The sequence below is a fragment of the Fringilla coelebs genome, assembly GCF_963513975.1.
Source record: "Fringilla coelebs genome assembly, chromosome: 8".
NCBI classification, from domain to species: domain Eukaryota; kingdom Metazoa; phylum Chordata; class Aves; order Passeriformes; family Fringillidae; genus Fringilla; species Fringilla coelebs.
Window position 1 is genome coordinate 31,795,942 of NC_140066.1, and position 26,703 is coordinate 31,822,644.

Consider the following 26,703-nt stretch of genomic DNA (forward strand, 5'->3'; position numbering starts at 1 on the left):
GACAAAAAACCCACATGCAGTGATCCTGTGATATAGAGCTGAACTGGGCTGCAACAAATAAAGGTTAAAGGTTCTGATCTGGGTAAGAGCCACAAGACTTGAACCACAATTCAGTGCTTGCCCTAAGCATGGGATTATTCTGGGATGATAGTTAAATTTGTCTACACAATGGCAAAAAAAATAAAGATTTTTCCTTCTCAGTGAAGATCACTGACAATTAACAAATCTCCAAAGATTTTTGTGGGATAGAAGGAGAAACCAGGGCAGCACTCAACTGCTTCTCAGACTGCTCTGGCTCTCTCACCTTGCCAAGGCAGACTATTTTGGCAACTCAGGATGTGCTGAAGAGTGGAAGTGATCTGCTCCATTTAACTGCCAGGCCACATTCCCAGCACCAGGGAACACAAGGAGGGCTGTGCTGTCCCAAAGCTTAGCAAGGATCTTTCTTTGCCAGTAAAAACCTCTAGAAATCAGATCCACTGTTTTTGTGTTTTGCACCATCTGCATTTTTTTTTCTAATAGATTTGATATTTAAACCACAGCACAGATGATGTTCAGCCAAGAAAAAAAAAAAAAAACCCAAAAAAACCCCACCAAAAACAAAATATGAGACTTTAGAAAGATATGAGAAAATTTGCAATATGCCCTTAGAAACAAAAATCTAGTTTTCCAGCGCCCTGGACTATTTAGAACTATAAACAGTGGGAAAGGAAAACAGCTTTGTTCTGGGTATAATCAGCCAAAGACTGAAAAAAATCCTTTTTGGTACTACAGACCAAAATTGCAGTTCTGTAAACGCAGATAAGCATCACCTAATCTTCTGTTTCAGAAAATTGATTAAATTTGGAAAGTATTTCCCTGCAGCTGCTCTGAACTCCAGGTTTTTTGCATTACCCAGGTTTGTCTTCCTCTGAATCTCTGGAGATGCAGTCGTGACTCAGCCCCTGGAGCAGAAGTGGAGTCCCCAATTTCCTGCCCCTCTGCCCTATCAGGTGGCCCTGCAGCAAGAAAGGCAGAAAATAAAATGTGCTCAGGAGCTGAAGATTACAGTTTTCAGTTCTAATTTAAGAAGGAAGTTAGTGGCAGCTCAGTTTCACCTGCAGGTTTTCCCTCTGTGGCCTGCTGCAGGACCCCTGGGCCATCCAATCCAACATAAACCATGCCCTGAACACAGACAGAGCCACTGCTACAGATGGGATTTTTACTCAACTCTGTTAGCAAGAAATTGGAGGAAAATTATTATAATAAATAGTCTGTTATAAATGCCTCCTCTGGCTGTTTTGTTTTTATCAGGAATATGCAGACTAGGATTTTCCACTTGGATTTCTTTACTGCTGAAGACTGTATTAAAATTCACCATGGCAAAACTCACTTTTGCAGGAGGACACCTGCAAGCATAGTTTTGTTTATAACTCCATCTCCTGAAGGTTGTTGTGCCAGTGAAGATTTGTGCTGACTTCTTGGCTGGTTCAAATTTCAGCAGAGGCACAGTGATATTCCCCATTAAAGGAATGTGTGGGTTCTGTGCCACCACAGGGTTTAAGTTTTCAGGTTTTAGCTTTAGTTTTTAGTTTTTCTGACTGGTTTGCAGCATTGAGTGGATGGGTAAATGTCTCCATGGATAAGATAGCTGGTGCACTGAGCAGTGACACTGTCCAGAAACCCTCTCCTCACCTCTGCCCATCCTGCTGATCCAGCTGTCCTGTGTGATGGATTTCCTAGGAAGGCAAAGAGCCATTGTGGCACTGCAGCTGTGGGATATCTTTGGAGGGGGCCTGGGGTGAGAGCTCAGCAGGAAACAGCTCCAGGAGAAAGGAGGGGAGGCACTAATGCTCCTTCCAACCCTCGTCACTGCTCTTATCAGCCAGCCAGCCTTGAGCAGCCAAGCACACTCCTAAGAAGTGGAGGGGCTGCATTCCTGGCACGGCCCGAAGAGCTCTTTGTATGGCCAGGAAATGCTAGCACTTCCAAAGCTGAATTCCCAGGCAGAGGCTGCTCCAAGGAGAGCCAGGAGGAGCAGAGACTAAAGGACATGCATTTGTTTCTTGCTTTTCAGTCTGTTGCCTCCTTTGAGACTCCACTGTGCCAGGGAGAGAGCCAGAGATGCTATCAGCTCTGCATCTGCTTCTTCAATTCAAGGGAATAAAAATATTTGGAAAGGATGATTAGGGACAGATATAATTAAATCAGCTGCAGTACCCACAGAAACTGGAGAAATACTTCTGCCTTTACATGTGCAACATTCTGCTCATAAAAGGATGGATTTGCTCATGAAAGAGGCTTTTTAAACTCCCTTTTCAGTTGTTTTTTTCCAAACTCTGTACTGTGTCTGCTATTGGGCACTCTCAGGTCTGGAAATTATTCTGTTTTGGACCAAGATTTGCCAGTAAACTTTGGAAAAATGACTCAGACGTTCCCAAGCACATTTGGACCGTGGCAGCCCGGAGTACAGCAGGGCAGATTATCCACTAGGTGGGAGCCTCTCAATTCTAATGGGTGCTGGCCGCTGCGGCAATTAAACACCGGCTCAGACCGATTCTCCTTCATCCTCCCGATGCCTGAGGGAGACAAAGTTCTGCTCCCTGCTTAGACCCAGACACTCCTAAACCAAAGAGCTGCCTCCTTAGGCTTCTGTCTGACTGGCACTGGAAGAACAGGGAATGAGTAGCCAATAATGCCTGTTTTGGAAATATTAATTCACCTTACATGTGCCATATCATGACATATTAAGAGAGTGTGCAGCTCTAAATTCAAGTTGTCTTCTGCTGCCTATGCTTGGAATTGAATTTTGCTTTTGCTGCATACAGGTCACAGAAATTAAAGCTGGTTTTGCAGCATTCACAGCCAGATTTGCTCCCTGATTTATGACAAATTTCATTCCAGGTGGAAATAAAAAGGGAAAAGAAAGTAAAAATTGTGCTGGAATTAGCCCTTCAATCTTTATTCAAAAATCTGATATTTTGAAATTGGAGTAGGTGTTTTATGAATGCCCAGCTTTAGTGTAGCTGTGGTGTGATTGCAACATGTACATTTAAAAAGCTTTTCTCCATTTAAACAGTACAATTAGCACTCTAATTTCTTATTAATATTTTGAATTTTCTATTAAAGTTCGTAGGAAATATATTTATCTATCAAATGACTTGCCAGTTACTGTGGCTCCAACAAGCAGATGGCATATCAAGCTCTAAGAGCCAAGCAATGTCTGCAGCATGCAGCAGTCAGAGTGAGATCAGACATTGTGGATGGCTTCATCCACCTACCTCAGCTCTTCACTTCACCACCAGTTACACTAAATTGTGTAACAAACTCTGGAAATCAAGTCTGAAGTGGTCTGTAGCAGAAGTGGCAGAGTAGTACAAGATTAGCAATCACTTTGCATCTTTAATTTTCTTAAAGGCAGCCCCAATTGTATCAGTGGCCCAAGAAACAGCTCCACGATTCTGAACAAACCACGAAGGCAAACATCTGTACAGCTCTGGTAACAGTCATTCATAGGTGGGACTTTTGTTTTTAGCTGAAATGGTTCATACACCTGGAGCAGGATATTCAAAGTATAATCAGTGAAGACCTGGGCTATTCAGTGATACTCTGGATGAAACAACAAGTGTTGGATATCATGCAGGTCAAATTCATCATGTGGCATGAATCTGAGGATTGAGAAAGTCAGTGTTTGTTGCATTTATTGGAGTGTTTATATGACTCAAATGCATCCAGCAGAGGATTTGGGCTGGATCCTGCTTCAGAGCACAGCCCTCAACACGTGCCAGGCACGTCACTCAGCCAGGTTCAGCAGTGACAGCTCTCTGCAATACTCATCCAGAGCAAACATCTGAACTCCCAGTCCTGGTTAGCAGAGCTCAGGTGACCTGCAAAAGTTACTCAGCTACTCAGGAGGTAGAAAGCTGATTAGATCTCACTGCAAGATGTGTTGTTTCCTGACACACCAGAGATATCTGCTTGGTTAATACAGTGAATAACAATTCTCTTACAGCAGTGCTGTGATGCACAACCTGAGCTAGAGGTGCTGTGCAGCTGGGAGAGAGCTCTCTGCAGCCCATGTTCAAGTCAAACAGACATGGAAGACCCTGTAGAGTAAATCAGCTCTGGGTAACTACAATTACATGGTTTCTATTTGTAGTGGAACACCCTGGAGCAAATGTTTAGTTCGGTACTCCTGGGTGTGTGAAGCACGGTGCAGATAGTAACCTGGACAAGTCAGGAGTGCTGTGTTTGCAATTACATGAAGAACAGGAAAATGGAAGATGGAAATGCTTCTTGAGTGTTTTCCCTTCTGAAATAGAGCACATAGACCTTGAACCTGGAGTCTCATCTGAGATTAGCCAGACACTATAGAGACTCACTTATCTTAATAACAGATTTTCCTGAAGCCAAGATTTTTGCTTGGCAGTATTCCCTACATGGACATTTTCATATATCATTCTGATCTGAAGGATAGCTAATGACAATGTGAACTAGAAGCTACATTGCCTCAGGGTCACAAGTATGGCCCAGTGACACCCCAGCACCAGAGAGCAAACAGAGAGTCCCTGTACAGAAATCCTGTGTAACCTGCCTCACTGGCAGTGCTTTCACCTGCACAGGAAACCAGGCTAAATCCTACCTGTCAGGAAAGACAATTTCATTAACAGAAAAAGCATGATGTCTTGCCAGCTAAATTCAATCACTAAAAGGCTTTTCCCTGTCAGCTCAGACTGTTCTCTTTCCAGCTGGATGCTTGCTGACCCTGCAGCAGCTCAAATGAATCTTGAATCACTAGCCCATGATAATTTCTGTGAAATGCAGCCCCCTCTGTTTCTTAGCAGGGTATGCCCCCACAAAATTGTCTAACTTAAGTTAGATATGTCTTTGAAATTTCCTTTCATTAATTTTTCACCTACTTGTGACCTTATTCATTAGCTCTGTTGAGTATATGGTTGGCTGCCAGCTGCAGCAAAATAAAAGACCCCCCCATTCTTCATGCCTTTGTTTACATTCTCTCAGCTACAAACCCCATCTGTATCACTTCCTCAACTTACAAAAGTAGTTTTCCTGCAGGACCTTTTCAACATCTGCGTCCCCTCTGTCTGAATCAGCTGCTTTTGTTGATTTGGAAGAGACTCTGGCATATGCTACAGGGAACATATGGTCTGTGTGCCTTTCTGTTGCAAAACTGAGAGTGAAATTCCTCTGCAGATTGGAAGCAAAATAAATCACTGATATTACTCCTTTTGAGGTTACTGCTGACACTGGTGAGGCTTAGCAGAGGTTTTATACCAGAGAGCATGAGAGGCAGCAGATGTAGGAAACATGGCCAGGGACAGGCACCACAGTTCAGGACTTTGAGATGAGCAAAGTTTGGGATTTGTTGCTTAGAAAATAGGTGAGTCAGAAAAGGTGAGGGCAATACAGACATCTGCAAGTAAATGCTCTAGGAAAAAAAAAATGATCAGTTTATAATACTTAGGAGTCAAAGGCACACAACAGTGGGGACAGAAAATGGGTCTGTGATGGAACAGTGTGGTTCTGACAGCAAGGAACACGCAGGATGGCAGAGCTGCAGGAGTAAAGGAGCAAAAGTCAGCAATTATTTGGTTTGTCAGTGTGATAAACAAAACCTCCTGTCAAAAGATGAATGACCATCAGTGGGAAGCAGTACCAGGAGATCTTTGATCCTGTCTCAAGCAGGAGGAGATCCTGGCTGTGCTTAGGGCTGTGAAGAGGCACGGGTCCTTTGGAAATAAGAGATACTTCAGTAATAAGCCTCTACCTCCGAGGGATTCATACTTGGAATGCCTCTAAGCAAATAGCTTTGCAGAAGGTAACTTCTGCGTTTGAGGGACACTGTGCATTCACTCCTGTACTTAACTATCGACAGGCATCTGCGGCTGCTCCTGTGACTGTCAGATGACTTGCAAGTGGTGTAGTTGTGAAGCACAGTTACCTCCAACCAAACCCACTGAGTCCCTGAGAAAGCCACTGTTTTAAACCTCACAGACATACTCTCTGCCTTCAGGTGTATTTCTAAGTGAAACTGAGAATTGAGACACGCATTTGCAAAGTGCTGAGAAAGTTCAAGCCAGCTGGATCCGAAGAACAACGCCTGCCCACACCCTCACTTGAGAAGCATTATTTTTGTTGTTTATCTGCCATAACCTCGAATTATCAGTCACGGGGCAGGGCGTTTTGGGGAGGAGCTTTGATCTTTCGCTCAGGGCACGGGGCAATAGTCGGAGCTGCCTTGCGAGAGTGCCGGAGGGCTGCGGGCTGCCCAAGGACGGGCTCGGGGGCGCGGCGGGGACCGGCCGGAGCAGGAGGGCAGCTCGGGCCGGTGCATTCACCCCGCGGTGCCGGTGGCGAGCAGCCCTGCCCTCGCCGCACACGGAGCCGGCCGCGCCGTCCCGGGGCCGCCTGCAGCTCCCGGGGCGTTCCCCGCCAGCCCTCCCCGGTACCCCGGGGGTCTGCCGAGCCGCGCTGGACACAGCCAGAAGTTTCCAGCCAGCGACTCCTCCACCGTCCCCCGCGCTCCTCCTCCGCGTCCCGCCCTTGGTCCCTCCCCCGCCGTCGCCGTTTCCAGACAGTTCCAGCCCCGCGCCCCCGCCCCCCGGCCCGCGGCGGATAAAGCGGCCGGCGCGTCCCCCGGGCTCTGCCCCGCCATGAGTGCCGCCGCGCAGAGCCCGCCGCCGCCGCAGATGGAGGGCAGCGCCGAGCCGCTGCCCCCCGGCTGGGAGATCAAGATCGACCCGCAGACCGGCTGGCCCTTCTTCGTGGATCACAACAGCCGCACCACGACCTGGAGCGACCCGCGGCTGCGGGCAGCGCCGCAGGTAGGGCGGGCGGGGGTGCCCGGGCCGGGTGTCCCGGCGGGGCGAGGGGGGTCAGGGGCCGCGCTCCCCCCGTGCGTGGCGATGCGGTGAGCGCAGGAGCTGCCTTTTGTCTCTGACGCACTGCAGTCCCTTTTTTGTGCATTCAATCATTCGATACCTCGGCCCTGTAATGTTTATTTAAAGTTGGTGAAGTCCGCCCGGCCTGCCAGGGGAGAGGCGAACCTGATTTATTTTTCAGCTGTGAACTGCCCGAACGCTGGATGCCTTTAAAAAAGGAGCGATCCGGCTCGGAGTCCAACTACTTTTTTCTTTCCCCGTTTTCTTTTTCCCTGGTCCCAAACTCTGCCGGCAGCTGCCGCTCCGGTTTTGTTGCGAAGCACGCTCGGGGAAAAGCCGCATCTCAGTCCAAATATGTCCATGGAAGGAGCGGCGCGGAGGGGAGAGCGGCCGGGGCCCTGCGGGATGACCCTTTCGGGTCAGCTTCTGCGGCTTTCGGGGAATACAGCCCGGTCCTTGGGGGAACGCAGCCCTCTGACCCAACAGCGCGGCGGCTGTGGGCAGAAAGTGCTGGAAACTTGAGCCAAGTAGGATTTGCCTGGTGGGAAGGCGATTCCCCGGGGTCTCGTTGCGCTTCCCTGCGCGGAGCATCGCCGTGACCCCGGGCGCGCCGGGCTCTCGGGGCGGCCCTCCCGGCCGGGGGCTCGGGCACGTCCCGGGCACGGAGATCCGCGGGGCTGGACCGGAGCCCGGGGTCGGCGGCCGCCGGGGAAGGGCCGTGCCGGGGAGCCCCGGGGGCCGGCGGGGTCGGGGCTGCGGGAGCCCCGAGGGCCGGCGGGGTCGGGGCTGCGGGAGCCCCGAGGGCCGGCGGGGTCGGGGCTGCGGGAGCCCCGGGGGCCGGCGGGGTCGGGGTCCGCGCAGCAGCGGGGAAGGAGCCGCTGGATGCGGCTGCACCGGAGCTCTGTTGAAAGTTTTTCTCCCCTTGCCTTCCGTACGACGTGAGGAGCGACGCGCTCAAGAAGTGTTAATTATTTTATGAACTTACCGTTTCTTAAAATAGTAATTGCCCGGTTTGTGAGAGCAGACCGTGACTGAAAGCTCGGTGTGAGAGCAGCTGGCCTTGGAAAGGAAGGGACGTACGTCTCTATCGCAAATTAACCCCCTTTGCAGCTCTCTAAGTGCTAGTTCGTTTGGTCTATAAATAAATTATAGTAATAATGCACAGAGGTCTTAAAAAAATGTAATTTTATAATAAGGATATTGAGACTAGAATAGGAAAAAGTGTTTTCTCTCCTTTTTGGAGGCACCTGCTAACACTGGCTGTTGTGGTAGTAAAAATAAAAATAGTGTGGTTTTTATAACCATAGAATGTACTTGAGAAGAAAACTGTGCTGTTTACTGAAAGGGTTTTGTTCCAGGAATACCACTTAAGCCTAACCCATTTAACAGAATAGTCAGATTCAAGCTGCTTTCAATAATTGTGTGAAGAGAGTTGGAAGCTGTCTGATGGATCAGCCCTCTGCTTGAGTGGGTGCCTGAAACAAAACAAATTTTCACCCCTATCTCGTGTGAAATCTGTGGTGATGAGAATTGCCTCTGTGCCTCTTCTGCCAATTGCAAGGGCAGTCACAGGTACACTGTATCTGCTTTTCAACAGCTTTTGTGGGACACACTCTTTTCCAAACAGGAAAAATTTGTTAGTCCTGGCTGTAAGCAGGAGTGTGTGTTTTGGGTTTGTTCACTGGGAGACAAAGAAATGCCTCTAGAGTTGAGCTGTTGATTTTTGGGAGTTTCTAGCTAAAAAAAAGTCCTCCAGTTTATGGTGGCAGAAGATGTGGATAACTGCTCTCACAGAGCCATTTATCAGAACCTCGAGTTAAATGTGTTTGCTGGAATTCATGGACAGCTGCTGAAATCATTAGTTTGTTGAATATTTCACAAGGACAGGTACTAGTTAGCAAAAGAATCTTAGAATCATGCCCAAGAAAAATATATCTTTCTCTAAATATTCTCTTAGCTGGACAATGCCAAGGAAGGCAAATTACCCACTGACATTGAATTTCAAATCCAGCAGGGATTTTTGAAGATGCCAGACTTCTGTTAATACCTAAACAGGTAGGAAGGACATAACCACAGATAAAAGCAAAAAAGCAGATGTGATGGGGGAGAGCTTTCTGATTTCCTTCATTCTCAGCCTAGCTCAGATGAGAACTTGGGGCTGTTAGAAGTGATCTGAGGATCACAGAAACTGACTGCGTATGTCAGACTTCATGCACCTTTTCAAAAATGAGTATACAAAGATCAAACTTGTGCTGACTCCATCACTGCTTTGCTTTCACTGATATCTGACAGTGAAATTAACAATTTTTTGCCGCCTTTGGGGTGGTCTTGCTCTGTATCCACCAATATTCTGTCTGGAGAGATTAGGCAATGAAATGAGGCGTTCCACTCTAAGTGGACAATGACTGGGGCACAGATTTAGGGCTAGCTGAGCTTTTCTAGCTGGGTAAGAATATAGCTGAGGCAGTGTCATCATAAAGTCCTGTTGTTCCCAAGTGCTTGATCTTGGTCTTCTCACTTACCCTAGGCTTAACATCAGTGTAGCCATGCTGACTGCAGTAGTCTGTGCCAGATACATAATCGGGTAAAAGTTGAAGTGGCTCTTCTGAAATTTTAACCCATGACAAGGGCATTTTAAAGCAATGAAACCAGACCTTAATTTTGCATTTAACTCTGTATTTGAGGTGCATTTGTGAATTCAGGCTCTCTGTTATTTCCTCTTTCAGTCTGGCCTTTTTTTTTTTCCTGACATGAAGGATGAATGTTCTTCTGCATGTTTGTTTCTGTTACATGTGAGAAATCACTGCAGCATAAGGATGGATTGGGGAGCCCTTAATTAGAAAGAGGAAAAATCTCATGTTGTTTCAGTGAGAAATAAGGAATGACTTTGTAAATGACAGAAAAATATTTATTAATGAAGCTTCTTGGTAGACTGATGATTTTCTTTCAAGGATCTGATTAGTTATTTAAGGAGTAAAGTACAATTAATATTATGAAGATGTAGATACATCTAGTAAAAAATGTGCTTACTAGCGATGCCACTCTTCCTTTTTTTTGCTAGAATTACTCATTTCCTATGTTTATTTGTTGTAGTTACTTTCTGTGCTAACTTAGGGTATCCCAGCTCTGCATATTTCCTGCAGGATTGTTTTATGACATTAAAGTGTTACCTTGGTGTTCCCTGAAGTGTGGATAAAAATGATTGCACTTAAAGAAGAAAACCAAGGTTTGTATAGGTATTTATCAATACCCCTTCTATGTGTTGTTTCCACATGCAGTAAACCCCGTGGGAAATAATGCAGCTAAAAATAACCGAAAGGAATTGACTGTGCTGAGCTTCACTAAGGGATATTGGAGTGATCAATAGCTCAGTGGTGCCTTGGGTTTGAGCTAAAAGCTGCAGCAGCAGCCAGGCACGAGTCAGGGAGCAGCCATAAAAGTGATCTATGATAAGTATTGGCTGCAGCAATGACTGCACAGGCCTAAACAAAGGAAGAAGAAGCCATCTCACCCTGCTGCTGATGCTTCACTGGGGAATGACTGACTACACCTAAATTTCCATCCTCTCCCTTCATAGCTGTTGCATCTCTTTTCTCTCTGCTTCCCCAAATAAGTCTGAAGTCACTCAATTCACATCTCTTTAGTAGAGAGCTTATTTTTGAGCACTGACTTCTCGTGGTCAAGTTGACTGAAAAATCCTTGGCAGACCGAATTAGAAGTTGCATGGAGAGGTCAGAGCAGCCTCTCTGAAGCTGCACCTCTCACTGTGCTTCTCCTCAGGGGAGGGGAGTGTGAGGTCAGCTCAGTAACATTTAAGGCCTCTTCCACCTGCAGTGTTTTTACTTCCCTAATGCTGCTGTGCATTCTGTCAGGCTAATAAATTAGTTACTGGATTAAAAAGGTACTGCACAGAAAAGGCTTAATAGGTAGGAGTGGTAAAATTATCAGTAGGGGATTTTTGGTAGGGTTGTGTCCTTGCTTTGCCCAGATTCCCTGCAGCTGCTCAGTGTAGTTATTTAAAGCCCCCCCTGACAGAGCATGGGGAGCAGGGAGTTAACTTATGGATGTATCAATTAACCTGAAAAGAAGGGGTGGGGCTAATCAGAAATAAGAGACAGGAACAGGAGGAAATGATACTGGAGATAATGCAAGAGGAAAAGCAGAGAAGGTGTTGCAGGGTTCTGTGGAACTCCTGGCACCGTGTGCCCCTTATCTAAAGGACAAAGGGGGAATGCTTGTGCCAGGTGGCAGCATTCTTACCTAGGAACTGTATTTTTAACACTTGTATGCACAGGCAGAACTTTTCCATGACTACATGGCAAAAATAGAATTGTTCCCACTTGAGCCATGATAAGGCAGGTAACAATCCATTATACTTTGGGGAGTGCAGACAGTATCACTCTGTAGGTAAGCTGTGGTCTCCCTTCATGCCAAGGTGAAGGTAAATGTAAGTTAGAAGAAATGGCTTCTTCACACAGATCACATTACTTAATTACAGGCAAAAAGAAAAATGCTGTATCTTAAATATGCTGCAGAAGCTGTTGGTTTGATTATTTTTATTTTTCCTTTTTGGTTTTACAGACAGGAAAATCAGGCATGGGATGGGGAAGAGACTTGTCTGACATGACCTGGTAGGCTAGGTAGCACAAAAGTGTGTTTTTTATGGCTGATGGCAAAGCCTTATAAGTAATAAAAGGGGTGCAATGTAGCAAGGGCTTTTGTAGTGTTGGAAAATTGCCCTTTGAAGAAGAGAAGTCAAAAAACTGCTGTGTACAGAATGAAATTTTAGATGAAAGTTTGAAGCCTGACTATAAACTGAAATACATGGCCCACTCTTCCACCATTATCTGCTTATTCTCCTTTTTTTTTTTTTTTTTGAGACATTGTTTTGCTAATTTTTGAGGCTTGTGCTTTCTGATGTATCTCACATTCCTGGGTCATAACTAATAGGAAAGCAACAGTTTGACCACCTGCTTCTTAGGTAATGAGGCAGTGAACAGAAATAACTGAATAAAGTGTCATTCTCATCCCCCTTGGCAAAGGTATTTGTTAGCACTCTGAAGGGCTGTTCTCTAACTCCATCCACTGAAGCTGGCAGGGTGGGTGGTGATCCCAGCTCTCTAGGAGCACTCTGCTCCTGGGAGCAGTCATTGTTTCTTTCTCAGGCATGTTCAGTTTGGCCCATGGGGTGCTTTCAGTGCCAGCTTCCGCTCATGGGCATACAGGGCAGGTGTTGTCATGTCCTCACCAAGGCATTTTAGCTGAAGAAAGAATCCTCCTAGTGATTAAAACAGGACAGGTTTTGTTCCTGGTACAAGATTGATCTGCAAGATAGCCAACATATTTGCTCCAGTAAGGCTTTCTGTTCTGAAAAGCTGAGGATTAGTTTTCTCCTTCAGTTTTTAATGGTGTTTATTTGTTTCTAATGGCATCGTTTAGAGCGAATGTTAATGTAATGCTTGTATAATACAACTTGATAATTACAAGAGAGAACAAAAGGCCTGTTTGCCTACACATGTGTATGTTGGGAAAGAAAACTCAGCATTCAGCAAGTAGAACATCAAAAGCAGCTTGGCCTGTAATTGGGTTACATGATGCGACTGACACGAAGTCCTACTGAGACAGCTCATGCAGCTAAGCTTATTCATGGTTTCCTTCAGTCATTAGCTAATGATATCTTGCTCAAATGCCTGTGTGCTCAGTCTATATATTTAAGCACAAATTGTGAGTAAAAGGGTGAGAATGCAAATGTCTGCAGCAGCTGAGGCAGGGCTGTTAGAAGTTTGGAGTCAGCACTGAGAGTAAATCGCTGGGTACCTTGTGTAGTTCTCTGGGAAGTGCTAGTAAAACCCAGCTCATGCTGATGTTGTGCTATTTATATGTTCAAACACACAGCAGACACAAGGAACTTCTCAGAAATGCTTGGGATATGTTGGTTGCTATTGGTAGCAAAGGTAGTGTGGTACTTTTATAGTTCATGGAACAGAGAAGGAGAGAAGGTCTGGCCAGAAGTGAAGTACAAGTGGATGTGGAATCTAATTCCAGTGGCTACAATTTTGCCTTTCTATGACAAGAATGGTATCTTCATTAATAAATAGAATAGCTACTTCATTCTTAATTTAAAAAAATGGGTACCACTGGATTTTTTGGTTATTCCTGGCAATTTCTAATAAAATACAAGTGTGAAAAAAAGTTGGTTGTTATGTCACTCATTTTGGTTACATTGCTATATTTGATTGTGAAAGAACAGAATCATGCTATTCCCTTCTTCCTTAGTAGATAGGATTTGGGCTTCAAGTTATGAAAGGTGTGTTCTCAAGTAGGATTTTAAGTACTGGTATTTTCTCAGTCATTTGAGCAACTAGATTAATTGTTTGTGTGGTACTCTAGAGCAGCAGCTTACAAGCTCAGAACGACTCTGGAGTCAGTGGACCATCTGTTTGCATACAGAGAAGTTGTTTAATCTCTTGGCAGTGTTGGTAAATTTTGTTTTCCCCTTGCTAGATAATATTTACAAAACAGGTACAATTTAAATACTTGCCCTGCTGCTCTGCAAGAGCTGCTGGGGTGCTACATGTGAATAACATGTGCTTTAGAGACTGAATTGACTGTACTGCAGATGATAACATCAGTACAGGTTAAGAAAAATGCAGGAGTGCAATGGCAGCAAAGGAGGTTTTTAGGCTTTATTCTGTAGACCATTTCAGTATTGGAGGAATGACAAATGTATTATGTAAGGAGTCTCAAAAGGGAGATTCTGAATTTGATACAACTATTCAAGTAATTTAACATGAATACAGAATATTTTGACAAATTTAATTCGAACAGTAGAGCTGTCTTGGAAAACTCCAGTGGCAATTTGCTGGCATCAGCGGTGACTGAATTTGCAGGTTTCTGTGTTTGGGTCTGGAATAACATTTGAGCAGACTTGGGGTGCACTAAGAGTTATCCATTATCCACTCCAGATAATACAGCTGTGCTGGGAAGCCTGGTGCAAGGCTGTGCTTTTGCTCTTGCTGTCACTCTTTTTATTCCAGTACCTCATGGCTTTAACTCACTTGTAAATGGGAGCAAGTTGGAGGATTTTAGTGTCAGTCCTGATAGTGCCCTTCCCACGGGAAGCCAGCAGTGGGATGTGGGGGTATGAAGTGTTTTTTTCCAGTTGCACAACTCGTGCTGGCTGCACCTTTATTTATCCTGGTGATGGCCTCACAACAGAAACGCTTGTCCCGAGAGCTGTGAGCGCTGTCCCTGCTCCTGAGCAGCTCTTCAGGCACAGCTCCCCTGTCCCTCCTGCAGCCTCCTGGGCCAAGCCTCTCACTTGCCTGGGTGTGATGGCTTACCTCAGCACCTCCTGAAGTGCTGCATCAGGTTTGAGTTCCTGTGGGTATTTCAGGCTACCTGAAATGTCATCTGAAACTGTTGGGAACGTTTCTGAGCTGCTCAAGGCAGTTTTTGCATTTTTGTGCTCCTTCCTTTTGAGGGATTCTCTCCACAGCTGGGATTGCTGATAGTCAGTCCTGGTACTTACTGAAAATTACTTGATACTCCACTGTTTGTAGCTACTCAGTTTTAAGGAACTTCTTGTTTCCTTAGATGAGGGCAGGAGAAATTTGCTTCAATTGGTTTTAATGCAGAAACCTGAGTTGGGTTCCTGGTTTTCTTTATACTGAAACCAGTAAGGATGATGGACTAAGACTTGTCATTCATTTGTTGGTCATTTTCTTTGTGCAGATTTGAATTAAATGTGAGCTCTGGACTTTTTCAAGGTAACAGGTTTGTTAATGTAACAAGCAAGAACTGTATGTCATAGAAGGCAAATAAAACCAAAAAATGGCTACTTTTTGTTGTGCTTGGCTGTTCTGTAGAATTAAAGCATTAGGAGGGAATCTGTGAATTTCTTTAATGTAGTGTGAAGATGAGAGTTTTCCATAGCTCAATTCTATTCCTCCCTATTGGCACAGTGTCCCCAGGCACACCTGAACTTTTCCTGAAGTCTTCCAGAACCTGTTTGCCCAGGCTGGAAACACAGGCTCTCCTGCACAGAACAGAACTGCTTTGGCCAGAAGTTTGGAGACAGGGACATTGGGATCTGCACGCACTCACTGCTGTGTCAGATTCTCACTAAATACAGACCAGAACCCAGCGCCTCCTCAGCGGTGTCATTCCCCAGAGATGGGAGTTTCAGAATAGCTGGATTGTCCCTGTGATGGTGGGAAGAAAAGAAACAGGATAGAAAGAATGTTAAAGATGTGGTGATACAAACTGGCTAATGTAGGCAGCTGTTTGCAGAGTTAAGTATTAATTAAGTGTTGAAGGGGACAGTGTAGATCAGGAAGTGCAGTTGTGATGAGAGCACCTTTCCTAAACCTGATCTGTGCCTCCGAGCCACTGATGGTGGGAAAAACAAGGACGCTGCATTTGCCCTTTCACCAAGGGCTCTTCCAGTATGACTGCACAGTTGAGGCCTCTGTGGTTAAACCTGACTACAGGGGAAAAAAGCCTACAACAAAGGACCAGCTTGAAATACTAACTTAGGAGCAGCACAGGTTGTCTGAAGCTGTAAGAATACGTGAGAAATCGTGGGAGTATAGTCTATTAAAAAAAAATAGAGAACAATAAAACAAAAACACCTTAAGTATTGACAGAGGCTTTACTTAATTTATAAACTGGATGCTTTGAAGAAGCAGTCCAACCTGATTTTTGCTTTGGTTTTGGGCTGCCTCTTTTGTGTTTCCTAGCAGGGCTTAAGTTGCAGTGGCAGATTTCTCAGATTGCTGAGAAGGTTCAAAACAAGGGCAGCCCCACGGGTCTGAGCATGAAGACCAGGGAGGGGAAGCCCATGGCTGGGCTTTTTGTGGGGGTTCATGGAGTGTGGGGGGAGTGGGACACTGTCCATGTGGAGTGATTTATCACTGTGGGGCACTCCAGAAAACTGGAGGTCTTATCCCCAAGTGGAGCCATTGAAGACAATGCAGACCCCAAAACAGCTGCTCCCTCTGGGCAGTTCCGTACCCCCAGGTGGGACGGAGCAGCTTTGGCTGACAAAACCTCCTCATGCCAGATCACCTGGAGCTGCTGCTGTCCCGCCCAGCTCCCAACCCCTTCCCGCAGAGCGGCTGGAAGTGAGGGAATCTCCTTTTTATAGCGGTGGGAGCCGTGGCCGTAGGTGGGGTGGCCGCTCGGGTTACCGCGGCGGGGACACTGGAGCAGCTGGCGCTCGCAGAATGCCGGAGTCAGCGCAGCACCAAGGTGCTGCTTCCCGCTGGGATCCATCGCCTCCCTCCCAGCCTGGCTCTGACACACGCTTGGCTCCAGCACGGCCTCGCATTGTTGTCAGCTGAGCACACCTCAGATTATTTCTTTTTTTATTTTCCGACAAAAGGAGTTTGCTGACGTAAGGGCGAGTCCCTGCGGATCCTGGCAGGGCTGTGGGATCGGGATTGTGCTGGTGGAAGGTGGAAGAGTGAGTGTGTGTGTTGGTGTGGGGGGTTCTGAAAGCCCCTGAAGTGTGTGGAGCAGAGGAATGTGGTTTCCTGGTAGGGTGAATTTAAAATGACTCATCCCTGGATCCCGGTGCAGACGTTGGCATGAGATCATCCTCGTTGTGCAGCTGGGAAAGCCAACTTCAGATTGCTTCTCTCTGCGAACTTTCCAGGCCTGGCTCTCCTCCGTGCCTCTTCTAGAATCCTTCCTTTGTGGAGCATTTTTTTTTTTTTTAATGAGTAAAAGGAAATGGAACAGTGGGGCTCAGACTTTGAACTTGTTCCTTCCAGTGTTTTTTGTCTTCATTAGTTTACAGCCTCAATTCTCTGTGGTTTTACCGCTAAGAAGAATTCTCAGAAATCACTTTTCGAGGTGATACTATCTTATAGTAAGAACACTGATAATCTGGTTGGGAAAATAGTGAATTCCAGATGAATTAGTATGTCAACGTGTACAGGAGCAACATGAAATATTTTTGCAGCTTAAACACCCCTTTAAAAATAGGGTTTCCAACACTTGCACCATATGTCCCCTTATTAAATTCTCCTCTTACTGAATAATGACATTACCCTCTGAATGACAGAGGTGCTTGTTACATGATCTGACTTAGAGATACATCTGGAACTTGGCCCTCGCGGAGTCTCAAAATAGAATGACCGATGCAGGAAGAACTTACTAGAGGACTTGTGAGGGCTCTTAGCACAAACCACTTCCACCCTTGCCAGAGCTTTGACATTGTCCAGTGAGTTTACTCAGACAACACAGGGATTTTTAAATCTTGCTTTTCAGTGTTTTCCTCTTAGTTAAGCTATTCTATCTTCCCCTTCTCTCTCCCTCAATGTTTACTGAACCAGATCCTCCTTAGCTGGCAGGGAACACCTTTTCAGTGTGCAGTGTCATTATCTCTTCAAATAGCCAGTGGGAAGAATGATACCAGCAAAATCTGTGCTTCTGTTGGGATTAGTCTTCTTTGCAAGTGTCTTTCCAGATGTAGCTCAGATGTGTTCTGAGAGGTGCTGATGAGATGTCTTTGGTCCCATTGGTACTTGTTTGAATTGGATGAGCTCCCTCTGAACGGGCTGGGCTGGTGGCTAAGTGCATGATAAATAAGAAATCCAGGTGGAATTAGGCAGGTGTTTCAAAGAAGAAGGGAATGCTTATGAGAAGTGGGGGTGAAAGCCCCACACTTAAGCAGATTTTTTATCTTCCTCCCCTTGCCTGCAGCGTTGGCACCCGCTGTTGGCTGCCCTGTGCAGAGAGGCTCTGAGCACCTCACGCACATCTGATGCTGCTTTTAGGGCAGACCTTTAGGGCAGCTTTCTCCTACCACGTTTCCTGAGCTACCAACAACTCTGTGCTGTTTTCCCTTGCAGGAAGGCCAGTCCTCAGCCAATGGCCCATCTCGAGACAGCCCCAAGCAGCCGCCGGCCCGCGAAGGACACCTGGGCTACCCCAAGCTGCGCGCGGGCTACATCCCCATCCCCGTCATCCACGAGGGCCTCGACGGCCGGCAGCAGCACCCCTGCTTCTCCTCCCCGCAGCCTGGGCTGCAGAGGTACAAGACAGAGGCCGTGCCAGCGCCGGGGCAGGCTCAGGCCCCCCTCAGGGCGGGCTATGGTGGCCCCGAGTCGCCGGCTCGGGGGCCGGCGGAGGCCGCGGCGGCCGATAAACAATGTGGACAGACACCGGCAGCTGCGGCCACGCACGGAGCCGAGGTGAGCGTCAGCGCTGCTGGGCTCTGCCTGCAGTGGTCTTTGCAGCATTTATGGCCTGAATGTCACACATGGGGAGCTTAGGAAGCACAGCTAGCCACGGGATTGTGTTTTTTTCCCAGCGCTTGCAGAGTACTGAAAGTGCACAGTCATGGCAGCATGAATATGGATGGGGTTTTTTTTTCTGGCGTCACCCACTTCTGTTCTGGAATGATTCTGCAGAGATAAATGCAGAGCTGAGCAGGCCCTGTGGCAGGGGAGGGTTTTTTTAGGGTTTGTGCAGGTTCCCCTGCAAGTGGAGAATGCAGACAAGCCTCTTGTGTTCTGCACAGTGAGTCAAAGTGGGAGAGACGAGTGTCCTGTCAGCTAACAACCCAGGCCACTTCAGAAGGTCTCTGCTTCCTAATTGCAAATTTCAGTTGTATGAAATGGATTTACATATATACACATTTAGAAGTGAGTTGTAAAGTATTTTTGTTCTTCAGTGGCATGTAAAAAAAAATTCAGACTATGGACTTTTTTGAAAAAATGTCACCCTGCTTGTTTTGTGTTTCAGAAGGTGGGATTTTTGGTCTGCTCTCTGTAGAGAATTAGCAAATTGGTATTCTTGTAATATATGGAAATATAAGCCTCATTTTTATTCAAAGTAAGATGAGCAGGAAATTCAACCTTCACCAAGCTGAAAACATATCAGGTCTGTAATTCAAAAGTGGTGGCATCTTCTCTGAAACCCATTTGGAGTTTGAAGAATGTAATTAAATCCTGTTGGCAGGTTTCTCAGCTATTTTGACTAACCATGCCTAAGACAACAAGCTCAGCTTTTCCTTCTCCCAGCTGTGTACAGCTTTTCCCTGTCTGCGGAGTGGCTTTAGGAATGTGACTTCTGTGCCACTTACTGGAGATAGCGAGGGAGGGAGAGCCTCAGAACTTGCTGTTACATGCTCAGGCAGTGCAGTGTGGGTGCCAAGTGACCAGAGCCTGTGCTGGGGACCCTGCACTGCACATCAGCAGTGCCACTGATGGTGCTCTAATGCAAACCATCATTTGTTTATCCAAGGTTCCTGCTGTTCCTGAGCATGTTGATCAGCACCAGAAGAGGGGTTTTGTTCCCTTTCTCTCCTGCAATGCCTGTTCTCTCCTCTCACAGCTCAGTCTGGCCTTTCACAGGAGAGGGGGCAAAGGGCAATTATCCATATCTGCATCACCAAATTAATGATATGCTCTTAAAAAAATCCCTAATAAAACATACAAAATCTGTTTGTGTGGCCAGGATCAGAAGTCAGTGCTGTGTGCTCTTGGGGGTTTGTCTTCAGCGCATAATTTGTTTGCTTAGCTTTAGTTTACCTCAAATTTAACAGGTTTAGACAGGAACAGCCATGCAAAAGCAGCAAACATTCTGACTGAGCATCCACTCCCTGCTCATTTCAGGGCTGGGAATGCTGTAGCTCAGGTTCCTGCTTGTTATAATGATGCTCTCACAACTTATGTGGTTTGTCTAGTGAGGCTCTTGGCCAAAAAACCAGGGAAACGGAGTCCTTGCGTGCCGGAAACACGAGTTGAGTTTCTATGATGATTGCCCCCTTTTCTCTTTAAAAATGAAAAGTACTGTGAACACACAGTGGTTAACACTTTATAATGGATTTTTGTTTTCATGGCAGCCTCAACCTCCTGGAGCATCTGACCCTCCAACAGCTTCCCCTCAGACCTCTGGCAGACCCAACGCGGGGAGCCACCCGCTTCCTCGCGGTTATATCCCGATCCCCGTGATCCATGAAAACATGCCCCGCCAGCCAGCACAAGCCTACCACCAGGCACAGAAGACCCACTACCCTGCCCAGCAGAGCGAGTTCCAAGCCCACCAGCCGGTGTTCCACAAGATCCAGCCGGAGGAGCGGGAGCCCAAGGCGGCGCGAGCGCAGTCTCCGTTCCGAGTGGCTCAGAGAGGCTCCTCTAGTCGGGAGAGCTCCCCGGCCAGAGTGAGCACCCAGGTGCAGCCCCCAGCTCCCATCCGAGTGCAGACAGTAGTAGACAGACCCCAGGTATGTAGAATGGGGAAGTGATTCACCTGCCAGGGGCCTGAGCGTGGCTACAGCTGTAAAATGAGCTTGTACTAACACACCTAAAGCACCTAAAGCAGTCTCCAGTGCTAGATTTAAACAGGCTGGGAGATCCTGAGATAAGCAGCAAGTTGCCTTTCCACCTGTCAGGACTGTGGTGGATCACTGAAATATGATTTAACACACGATTTAATCTTCTCTTGTCAGAGTATAATTTGGTGTAATTACACTGAGGTCACTGGTGTTGCATTATGTTTATGAGAAGAAAACCAGGTCTGTGGGATTTGTGACATCTATGTAAATATACTTCAGTGATGTCTCAGAACCATTTAAGGGATAGCATCAGATGCACAAAGTAATTTTTGCTATGAAGAAAGAGTATAAGCAAAATCCAGAGCTTTTTATTCTTGTGACTTGAAGCATGTTCTTGGTCATAGAACCTGCTGCTCATTGAACATTTTTTCCATGTTAGAATTCTTACTAAAACTACAACTAAAAGGCTACTGGGAATTAGGCAACTGTGAGTGTGTGGAAGGGGCCATGTACAGAAACAAGCCTTGATTTCCTCTCTGGAGATTTTTCCCATTAAAAATGACAGAGGAGAATTAGGTTAATGGTTTGGAAACCCAGGCTAGGACACAACTAGGAAGACTTAAGATTTAATGGGATATTCTAGGTCAGTGCTAATTTATTTATCTTTGTGGTGAGAGTTTGCTCTCCCTAATAAAATTTTATGTTTAACAGGTAAAGCAGTAACAGATTTGTAATATAGGCCGTTTATATGGTTTCAATAAAAAACAGATATTTTACGATTTAAATCCATGAGAGCTGGTTCTACTATCTTTCAAAATCACTGTTTATGTGCCCAAGTAACTAAAGTGGGTGTCAGGGGGAGGAAAACGCAGATTTCATAAATTTCAGTTTTTTGCCAAGATTTCAAAACTAATGTTAATTTCAAGAGATTTCTGATCTGGTGATTTAAAAGTGGAGTAATCCCAAGGATAGTCTCTAATCACTACAGTGTAATAAGATTGACACAGTAACCTCTGCATGTAAATAGGTTAAAGATTAAAAATAAGGACTAACCAAAAAAGGAATGTCCTGAAAACAGAAATAGGATGAGAATAGCCCAAAGTGTGATTAAAACTCATCAAAGTAGTTGGCTTTTCAAGAAAGATGAGCCCTTAATTAGTGAAACAGGATGAAATCTTTCCTCAGCAAGAGATCTCACTGACTTAAGCTAGGTGAAGGCTTTGCTCAAAGGTCCTGTCTTTTAAAGCTGCTTATGGGGCTGATTTTATTGAGCATGGGCAGGATTTGGTGGGTTAAATTTAATGTTTGAGAGAGTTGATTGGTGACTATAATAACTGTTCAGCACAGTGCTATTTTTCAGTTTAAAACAGTAAAATTCAGCAATGATCAGGGAAGATTAAACATCTCGTGTGTGTGAAATTGCACTGCTAGGAGTACAGAAAATGAGAAGTCAGATTACTTGTTCTTTAGAAGGAAATAAGGAGCATTGTGTCTCAACACAAAACTTGCCTTGCTCACCAGGTTTCTCAGCAACAAGTCCCAGCTCAGGAGCCACCAAGACCAGCCCCTCCTCCTGAAGTCAAGCCTGACAGCAAGGCAGCCCCACCGCCCGAAACGGAGGCACCCTCCACATATATCCCAATCCAGGTCACCCACCAAGAACCAGATCCTAAAGCACAGCCCCAGAAGCCTCTGGCCATGGCAGAGAAAGCTGATAAAAAGGCTCCTTCCCCTGCCAAGGCTGCTCCCCCCCAGGAAAGGCCTCCTCCCGAAGAAGCGGCGCCGCCGAAGACAATGGAAACAGGAGAACCTCAAAAGCATCCTGGTGTTTTGAAAGTGGAAGCAATTCTGGAGAAAGTACAAATGCTTGAGCAGGCAGTCAACTCCTTTGAAGGCAAGAAAACTGACAAAAAGTACTTGATGATTGAAGAGTATTTGACCAAAGAGTTGCTAGCCCTAGACTCAGTGGACCCTGAGGGTCGTGCGGATGTGCGCCAGGCCAGGAGAGATGGTGTAAGGAAGGTCCAGACCATTTTGGAAAAACTTGAACAGAAAGCAGAAGATGTCCCAGAACCTGTTCAAGTTGATGGACTTCAGCCAAATTTTCCAGAGCCTAAGCCACCACAGGAAATCATGGAGATTGAACCTGTGGAAGTCAAGAGCAAGGGAGATACCAGTAATAAAAATGCTCAAGAGGAAACCAAAATGGAAAGACATCAGCCTGAAACCAAGGAAGAAGTGTTTACCAATCTTGCCACCACGACAAACACATCCAATAACCCAACTGAACCATAGCCACGTGCTGAAATCAAAATCTCTCAGACTTTATAACTTAAAGTGTGTTTAAGTGAATTTTAAGTTGCATGCATTTCCGGAGCTCTTTTCAACTGGTTTTAATCAACATAGCAGCTTGGGACACAGTAAACACTTTGTGGGGAAAGGAGGGAGCTAGAAAGAAAGTGATGCATTTATCCTTTATTCTTACACTATGTAAAAGACATGTTTCAAAAGTAAACCCTGTACATTAATTGCTTTTAGATAAGCTGAATGGAAAAGAAAAATGACTTCAGGGTTAATATTGATGCGTGTTGTTTAAGGTGTATTCTTCTGCAGGTGATTTTTGTAAAATCAGAGGCCTGCATTGTCAGAATACCAGTCCTCCTACAAGTATAGCCACTCTTAACAGTAATGTTTTTACTTTTAATGTTCACAGTTGGGCACTTTAAGTAATGATGGATAGAAAGTGTGCAAGAAACTGTAGGGATATTTATATGTGTGCAGGACTTCAATGCTATATTTTAAGAGGGAAATAAAATAATATGGAAGCCTATTTTAGTCTTGTGACTTTATAAGCTGGAACTGTAAAGGCAGTAATTGGTTTTAAATGCACTCTTCTGAACACAGAGATTGGTTAGTGCAGCATTATAGTTGAAGTCTGACAGCTGTTTTCTCATCAAGGCAAAAACATGCCTTTCTCTATTTGTGTCCTCCCTTCAGATGTTGTTGCTGTGTCACATCTATGGATTGAGAAAGGAATTTGGCTGAGCATTTCTGCCCACCCGCCCTGGAAGCCACCATTTAACAGAAAATGTTTATACCATTGAGATCTGTGGTTGTCCTGCAGAAATTTCCATATCTTAACTTCTTCTGCAAAATCACTATTGTTTTACTAGCAATTACAGAATTTTGTATGCAGAAGTACACTTTCTTTGTATTTAGAAATACATTTTGTATTCATAGAGTCAGTAGGATTCCTCTCACTTTGTGAACAGTTTTAAGCAATGCTTTGTTCAAAAAGATTACCAATTTGTACATAAGCAACAGAGATAAACCATTTTTCTGCTATAGCCATGTGAAATGAAAGCAGCAGGGGAGGAAGGGGTCCTAACTGAAATCCAAAAGTTACACTTGACTTGTTAATTTTACAAATGCTGTCAGGTGAAGGAAAATTTGCATGTTTGCTGCATAGAACCCCAAATTTATGAATGCCAAAACAAATTGCTCAAGGCAATGATCACTTCCTGACCTATACTTACAATCAAGAGAGTGTATTTGTAATAAAGTTTAAGCCCATCTGAAAATCTCTTCTTTTTAAGAGGCAGGTTGAGAGTGGTCATTGAGAACTGTCACTCTTTATTTTAAAGTAATAATACAGCATGTAAATTATGCTGCAATATGCGTAGCATTTGGGCTGTGAACTCTCTGCTTAGTTGTAGGTGGAAGGTTGATGCTTCTTCTTGTTTCATTTTCATAGTCAACAGCACTGAGTGAGAATACACAATGTCTTGTAACCTTTTGGCTGCTCCAGCTTTGGGAGCAGTATTTGAGGCATTCTAGAAGAAGAGGTGTGAAAGTTCAGCTGCCTGCATAATTCCTGCATGAACTCATTTCAGTGGCGCATTGCTCATGCAGGGTTACATTTCAGCCGAGGACACAAATCTGACATCATGTAACAAAAATACTTAAATTGAGGAAAATCAGCTGTGGATTTTTAGAACTGAGCTCTCTAAGCAAAGTCTGTGGGAGGTACAAGGCCCTATCTTTTAATGGTTTCTCTTAGTAGACCACTAAAATAATCCAGCTCAAAACCACCTCATTAACTGAGGTGGCACAGTGGAAATTAGGGTTATTTACAGTATTTACAGGGAGCTAAACAGGTGCTAGATTTCTAGTACATGTCATCTGCTGCTAATGGGGCCTGATTCATGTTACATTATTCAGTGTTGGTCAGAGTAGGTGGAGTCAAACTGGATTACAACTGATGGGGTTCTTTTAAGAAGCAAAGCTGGAGGTAGAGCTGCACTCTGCCAAGTGCTGCTTTACCAGCTGATTCTTAAAGCTGGTGCTACTACTGCAGAGCTAGGTACAACTCAAAACAAAGTGAGGTTTCATGATGTGGCCTAATAAGGGAAAGTGCATTTGGCTGCCCTGGAGCTGCCTAGCTGGAGACTGGTGCTCTGAGTCATAGGCTCTCTTTGTTTCCTCTGTTGCTCAAGACTAAACTGCGCCCAGTCCAGCTTATATGTCTGGACACATCAGCATAGCTGCAAATCCTGCATATGGGCTGGGAGGAGGGAGTGGCCAAGGAGGAAGCAGCTGAAGATTCCCACCCATTCCCTGTGAGCTCCTGACCTACTCTGTGCAGAGCCTGTTTGCTTCCTTGACTCGGTACCAACGATGTGTGAAGCTGGAAGGGGAGAGGAAGGGAATTCCTCCTTCTCTTGCCTTTCTGCAGGAAGGTTGCTACCTGCCCTGTGCTTTGACCCTGGGTGACAGCTGGAAACTTGGCTTTGAAACTCAAATAGAAAGCACTCAGGAGTTTAAAGCCATAAGAATTATGGTACAATAATTCTCATTTACAGTTGTGCACAGCAAACAGCCACTGTGCTGTTGAATGCAAGGTTTTCAAATATACAGTGCATTTGCAGTAGCCATTTCAAAAAATTGAACAAATATCAAGAAATGCAATTTATTCAAAAGCAAATGATCCCCTGTCAGTGAAAGGCACTGATTCACCTCATTTGAAAGTAGCAGGAGGGATATGAAAAGTACATAGAACCACAGTAAAAGCTTAGGCTATTTTCTGATTGCACTATCTTGTCCAGCTAGTGCTATTTTAAATGCCAGTAGTGGCCTGTTCTCTATATTTAAACCTTCACAGCAGCAAGGCATTGTGTTTCCTGTAAATATAGCACTTTGACTATTTATTTACAGACTGCCAAACCCTGCCATGCCCCGAGGAAGGGGCAGCAGTTACAGTGCCCCCAGGAGCAGGGTGAGATAGGAGTTGGTGTCTAATTCCTCTCCAGAGGGAGGGACAAACCCTTTATCTGGGGTCTGTTTTGCTTTCAGCTTGATGTTGGCTCAGCTGTGTTTGCAGGCAGGGTGGGGAAGGAAAGGGGTACAAATCACACTTCACCCAGGAGGCAGGAAGGCAGCACAGCAGTTTGTAGAGGCAGATTCTGTCCCTGCACCTCAGGTCAAGGTAAGTCAAGGAAAGCCCTAATCCAGTGTCCTCAGTGAGGGTATCTCTTTTAAAAAATAATTTTAATAAAAAATTAGCTTCTGCTGGGTGGCACACAGCTGCTGAAGAGGACAAATCTCAGTCAAGGTATGCTTATGAGAAGGTTTTAATTTGCTACATTTTCAGCTTCCCTCCTTAAGTAATGTGCTTGTCTTGATCTTTTTAAAATCTCAGGTAATCAAATAGAAGGCACCACACCATTACTCAAATAAAACATACACAAACATGGGGGAAAATTGGCTTAGACAAAAGGCCTAGTAATTGGCAATAATTTTTCTTCTTTTGGTCTGTTGTGTCCAAGAAATAAAATGCAGATGTCCTAGAAATAAATCTTTGTGCTGTAAAAGTTGAATATCATAAAATTTTGGGTTTGTTACAAAAGCCAGCAGTAAAACAGTCTTTCTGACAAAAACAAATCCAGCCTTTCTGGGCCACTTGGGTAAAGGAGGCCTTCAGGAAAAACTAATCTGGGCTCAGCACTCTCTGTGGAATACAGATTGAAGCCAGAAGTTAACCATACAAAATACCATTTCCTGGAGCCTTACTGTAAATATTAAAACTCCAAAGCCAAACTTCTCTGGGCAGATATATACTGCTATTAATGAAATTTGAACACAATCATTTTAGCATTTAGCAAGTAGTGGTTTTATTGGCACTTTCACCTATTTATGTGCAATGGTACAGGAAAGCCAAATGAAGAAGTGTGTTTAAACTATTTTTTTCTTAAGATAAATATTTTGCTTAAAGATAAATGGGTGACACTGAGATCCATTGGCCTTTAAGACTGGATAATTTGGGTTCCTGAGCTCTGCCCAAAGAACCCATCTATAGGATTGTGCAGGGGATCAGTCCCTGTGCCTGTGAACCACGAAGGGACCATGGATGGTCTGTGACACTAGAGACCAATGTAACTGAATGCCAGCCCCTCTAATCCAGAGCAAGAGTTATTTTAAGATGGGCAAGAGGCTGGTTACAAATCAGGGGAACACACCAATTCCCATCAAACACCT

At 45.2% G+C, this 26,703-nt stretch overlaps 1 protein-coding gene across 1 annotated transcript; it reads left to right on the plus strand.

Annotated features, from left to right (window-relative positions):
• Window positions 1-6,330: 6,330 nt before the first annotated feature.
• On the plus strand, window positions 6,331-22,999 carry BAG3 (BAG cochaperone 3). The gene is made up of 4 exons (XM_084210324.1): window positions 6,331-6,824; window positions 17,741-18,082; window positions 19,738-20,118; window positions 21,691-22,999. Exons 1-4 carry the CDS (start codon window positions 6,654-6,656, stop codon window positions 22,462-22,464), a joined length of 1,668 nt encoding a protein of 555 aa, XP_084066450.1. The 5' UTR covers window positions 6,331-6,653; the 3' UTR covers window positions 22,465-22,999.
• The last annotated feature ends 3,704 nt before the right edge of the window (window positions 23,000-26,703 follow it).

Excerpts from the sequence above, each read along its gene's own strand:
- BAG3 (XM_084210324.1), top strand. The coding sequence starts at position 6,654 with ATGAGTGCCGCCGCGCAGAGCCCGCCGCCGCCGCAGATGGAGGGCAGC. Across the intron at positions 6,825-17,740 it reads GGCTGCGGGCAGCGCCGCAG|GAAGGCCAGTCCTCAGCCAA; the intron begins GTAGGGCGGGCG and ends TTTCCCTTGCAG. Across the intron at positions 20,119-21,690 it reads CAGTAGTAGACAGACCCCAG|GTTTCTCAGCAACAAGTCCC; the intron begins GTATGTAGAATG and ends CTTGCTCACCAG.